At 48.6% G+C, this 5,190-nt stretch overlaps 1 protein-coding gene across 1 annotated transcript; it reads left to right on the forward strand.

The window, feature by feature from the left end:
• LOC109850009 (CTL-like protein DDB_G0274487) lies at window positions 2,736-4,384 on the forward strand. Its single transcript, XM_020419902.1, has 3 exons — window positions 2,736-3,042; window positions 3,141-3,374; window positions 3,540-4,384. The coding sequence occupies exons 1-3, from the start codon at window positions 2,854-2,856 to the stop codon at window positions 3,717-3,719; spliced, it is 603 nt and encodes a 200-aa protein (XP_020275491.1). The 5' UTR covers window positions 2,736-2,853; the 3' UTR covers window positions 3,720-4,384.

Consider the following 5,190-nt stretch of genomic DNA (forward strand, 5'->3'; position numbering starts at 1 on the left):
TGAACGATGCAAATCCAGCGTTCTTCAAGAATGAACAAGATCAGACCCTGCTTAGAATTGGGCATCTCTTCTCAGAGAAGAAAGTGGGCTCCACGGTGGGCGTCAAACTGTTGATGCTCATGAACAAACAGTCGATAGGTGTTTCCCGCAGTCGGATGCAGTTTCGATCCTAGCGACGGTAGGGAAGAAGGAGAGGATGAATGTTGGGGCCGACTCCTCCTCCGACTTTATGCCCGATTCTGAGCGCGCAGGGTAGACTGATAGCATGCACATACAAGAATCGCAGGAATACGGGGCTAGTTTCCCCCGTGATACCTTCGACGGTCAAGTCAGTTAGTGAACTTGAGGAGGGTTTTTTGAGAGGTCCCTGGGCCATTGAGGCCCTTGCAAGAGGTTCCTCCCTAAGTTATTAAATGCTCTTTATGTAAAAAGAAGATCCCAAAGGGGAGTAAAGCTAAGGTGTAAGAAGAAGCAGAGAGCAGCCTCCCCACCCTTACCCTTCCTACCTTCTTTATATAGTCCATAACTTCTGAGATTTTTGGATTTTTCTCTTGCGCAGGAGGGCGGTTGCAGGGTGAGCAGATAGAATGCTGAGTCATCCTTCTCATTCCAGATGTCGGCTGGCGATAGGAAGGGAAGTAATTCGAATACAGGAGAGAATTGTCTTCTCAGTACCCTGGGTTTGTCAGAAGTGGCAGGGCATAGGATAGGTCGGCGGCGTGGTCATCCTTCTCTCTCCAGGTGGCGGCTAGCGATTGGAGGAGAAGTCATTTGTGCACAGGAAAGCATCATGGCAATCTTCTGGGAAATGACTTGTAAGCCGAATAAGCGGCTGGGGCACGATGGTTGTCAGAATAGAGATCTTAATGGGACTAATCAGTACTGTTGTGTCGATTGACATCTGAAGTGAACTTGGTCAGCTCTTATCCCTTTAGTCGAGGCGGGTTGATCTGTGAGCCATCATTATGATTTGGCGACCCGATAGTCGAGTGGGCTTCGGGTCAGGTGTATATATAGTCGAGTCGTCTGCTCGAGGAGTCGCCTTAATTGCGAGGGGACGACTGATCCTGCACTTCGAGTCGGTCATGATGACCTGTTGATCGAAATATGGCTTGTCTGCTCGTCTGGTCGAGGGATTTGGTCTTGACTGGGCTTTTGAGTCTCTAACTTGATTTGTACCATAGCTCTCTTGGGCTTATGCAGACATTCTCCCGATATTTCTATCTTAGTATGGTGACTGACCATAACACAACCCTATACCCGGGATCAAAGAAATATGCTCGGCCTATTTGGACCCGAGCGGGTCCGGATCGGACCTGACCAGGCCTTGAACCCGGTATGCCAGGTCACGGGCCTAAACCGGCCCAGCCCTCGCCCAACCCTGCCTCCAAATAGAGAAAAATAAACGGTGCTGATCAATTGAGCTCGTGGGTCTGCAATAAATATTTCTAGAAAGAGAGGGAGCAAGGTGTAACTCTAGCCACATTAATTTCAGTCCAACAAGCTTTTAATTGTTTTTCTTGAAACGTTAAAAGGCTCTCTCTCTCTCTCTTTCTGCGTGTGTGCCTGTCCTCGTGACAAGACAGAGGTAAAGAGCTTTTGGTAGAGCATTAGAGACCACCAGCAACGACCAACACAAAGAAAACGAGCACAAATTCATTAGATAATTCCCCTCATTAAACTCTTCCTCATCCTCAGCCGCGCCATCAACAACCCTAGGCCAATGGGTGCTTTAAATCCAGACCCAGTTAGTCTCTCTCTCATGCGTCTCAGCTAGCGATCGATATCATCTTGTTTATTTGCTTTACTTCGCTAATATTCGCAGGTCATGGAAAGAGGAACTAAAGAAGATGATGAACATGAAGAGGAGGAGATCGTTAAACAACGAGGAGGAGAAAAAGAAGTCGTAACTGCAGACGCAAATTTGACCCATCATCACATCTCTAGGCTGTCCCGCACCCCCATCCAAGTCACCGTGGACCCCCGCCGCCGCCGCCACCTTCTCAACGCCGCGCAGCCCCCCACATCCACGCCCCCCGCGGTCCCCCATCCCACCACGCTGAACTCCGAGAAAGTACACCAACCGCGTCCCTCTCTCTCCTCTTCCTCCATCCAACCTCCTCGTCTCCCTCCGCCGCCGTCTCCTTCTTCAATCATTCAAAGCACATCCAGTCCTCGCCGCCGGCGGCTCACAAAGCTCCTTCCTCCTCTCCTTCAGGAAGGAGAAGCGCGCCCATCCAATTCGTTGGCTCGCCTCCGATCGGGGGCTTCCGCCGTCCTCAGCAATCATCGCTCGCCTTCGCTGGCAACGGCTAAACCGTCAATAAACGCTGGCCGGCCGCCACGTCCATCAACTTCGCAACTCTGGTCCAACCTCCGGCTCCACGATGTCAGCAGGCATGCCTCCTCCTCGTGCTTCGCCATCCCTCCGCCAGCTGGCCTCGGCGTCGCCCCATGCCTCTCTTCTCATTCCGGCTGTCTCCTCTACTTTTTCTCCTGCCTGGGTTCACACTGAGCAACCGCACGCGTCCCCTTTTCGCCGCCAAAACGTTCGTCGAGAAGTCCCTGAAGCCCGCTCGCCAAATTCAGGAGCTCAACGGGCCCGCGTCCCTCGTCAATGCTCGTCGGGTTCTTCTACATCACCGTCTGGTGCTTACGCCGTCCATCGGCGCGCAGAACTTCTACCTACCACACCCGCCGCTCAGACAGATACTCGGTTGCTCGTCTGAAGCTGATGTGGGGTAGTCGAACGTGATGAGAAACGTCGTCAATCTGACGGCTCAGCCGCGTAATCTCGCTGTATTATCTTAGGGGGATGCGACGTCCAGCGCCCAGGTTTGTTTTCAGAGGGCGATGTCGACCGAATTTGGGCAGCGCTGCTCTCGCTCGTTGTTCGTGCCTACCATCGAGGCCCTGCGAATAATGGCGCGGGGGTTCAATCTGCTGGAGGAGGAGGACGAGTTCATGTTCTCCTGCGCGCATTGTTGCCTTCGGGTCATGGAGTCCGTTTTCCATTACGGCAACAGCTGGGCGTTCGTCCATGTTCGTAACCTTGCACCCTCATCGGCAATCGACCAGCGTTCCGATTTCTCTCGATTCGATCGTAATTGTTAATCTGATGGGTTTGTTTTGATTTGTAGATAGCGGCGTATGGGAGGGGATTTGTGGCTGCGTCGAAGAGCACGTGGGGATTGTTCGAGAGGCAGAAGATGGAGGAGATGGTGGACTCGGACATGACGAGCTCGGTGTGCTTCTTGACTGGAGTCTGCAGCGGAGCTGTGTGTGTGATACTGGCAGCATCATGGACGTTTGCTACTCACAAGCATTACACGGCTACCGTGTCTCTTCTTGCTTTCTTCGTCGGCTACCTCATGGTGCGTGTGATCTTCAATTTGTCAAAACTCTAGCCAAATATCTATCTATCTATTAATTTCTCATATGTAGCTAGGAATAATCTTATGCTTGAAAAGCATGTCGTATTATCTTTGGTGGAGATTTATATATATATATTTTTTCTCATTCTGAACTCAATTGCGCAGACGAGGATTGCGATGGCATTGCCACACGCGTGCGTAGCGTGCTATTACGTGTGCTATGCCGAGAATCCGAGCAACAGGCTCTTCGACTCGACCATTCCTGACCAGCTCAACCTCATGCGCACAGACAGTGATGTTGTTGCGCCCACACCTCGTTTTCCTCGACGCCATCTAATGACGTAGATTATTAGCTAGCTTGAATATAAATCATATCAGAACATTCTGGATCAATGGTCCATAACTTTGTGGTTGTATGTGGGATGCTCGAAGATGCATGATTCTACTTTGACGACGCAAGCGACAGAGACGGAGAAAAAGCCCTGTGTGGCGTGCTCACGGTGGCTTACTTTGAAACGACTCATCACAAAGGAAATCAAAGGGAAGACCCTCCTCAATTTATTAGAAAGGGATCGAAAAGGTACCCGTCAACAATCAACAATATGCGTAGGGAACGCAAGCACTGAAAAAAAATTAAAAAATTGAAAAATTGATGATGGGCCAATGAGGGAAAAAGTGACCGCCTGAGTGCTGGTGGGGCCCGCAAATGGCAGGTGCTGACGAGGACACCAAAAAAAGGAGAACGAAGAACCCCCACTTGATGGGTACGAGACAAAGGAGGCTCCTTTGTCACTTTGCCATGGGTTACTGTACGCTTTCGTCCTTTGTTAAATGGAATATTCTCTCAACCAACCCCTCGTAGCCACCGTGCTCTGATTTTTTTTTTTTAATATTAGTTGATAAATTATTATGAGATTAAGATGAGGACGAGTACATTGAGAAGTGGTTGGACACGGGGTGTCAAGATTTGATCATTTCATCACGGAACGCAAATTTTAGAGGCTTCACTATAGTCGTTCATTTTTGCCTGAATCTGTAGATTTCGTTAGCACCTTTTAAATTTACCAACTTAGCTCATGCTGTCTTCAATGGTACCGGCTTGGTTTATCTCACTTAGTTTTTAAAGCAGAGAGAATTCGTAAAAAAAAAAAGAACAAGTACAGAGTTGGTATATTAACTAATAATAACGACACTACTAAATACTTACTTCTGCTTCTAGAGATTTTAAAATTGGGTTTTTCTAAACGTTGTGTCGCGCGCCTTTGCGGAAGCCTTGCACGAACTCACAACGAACCTGTGATCACGAGTAGAAGAAAGACAAACTCTTGCACAAATCCAACCAATAAAGCCAAATCAATCCAAACACAGAGATATACGTGGTTCGGCAATTTGCCTACGTCCACGGGGAGAGGATGGGGAGATTTCACTAAATCAAGGAGAGTACAAAGGGTTACAATCACACAAATTCTCTCAAACTAACCCTCAACCAAAGATCTCACCTTGCTCACAATATCTCCCTCTCACAATGCTCAAAAGATTCCTCAATCTCTGATAAAAAACCCTCACAAATCGTTTCCCTATTTATATCAAAACAAAACCCCAATCAGACTGCAAATAGGAAACCTGCGTATGCAAAAAACCCGTCGTAAGTCGACTTAACAGAGCTCACAAGTCGACTTGACAGAGAGAAAATCAACAACTGGAGAACACTTCATAAGTCGACTTAACAGACTGTTAAGTCGACTTGCCATAAGTCGACTTAACAGTCATGCTAAGTCGACTTGACAGAGGCTAAAATCACAATTCGGCTGCAGAT

The sequence above is a fragment of the Asparagus officinalis genome, chromosome 7 (genome assembly GCF_001876935.1).
Source record: "Asparagus officinalis chromosome 7, Aspof.V1, whole genome shotgun sequence".
In the NCBI taxonomy this organism is placed as follows: Eukaryota; Viridiplantae; Streptophyta; class Magnoliopsida; order Asparagales; family Asparagaceae; genus Asparagus; species Asparagus officinalis.

Coding starts and splice junctions, on each gene's coding strand:
- LOC109850009 (XM_020419902.1), top strand. CDS start 2,854: ATGTCGACCGAATTTGGGCAGCGCTGCTCTCGCTCGTTGTTCGTGCCT. Junction 3,043..3,140: donor ACAGCTGGGCGTTCGTCCAT/GTTCGTAACCTT, acceptor TTTGATTTGTAG/ATAGCGGCGTATGGGAGGGG. Junction 3,375..3,539: donor TCTTCGTCGGCTACCTCATG/GTGCGTGTGATC, acceptor TCAATTGCGCAG/ACGAGGATTGCGATGGCATT.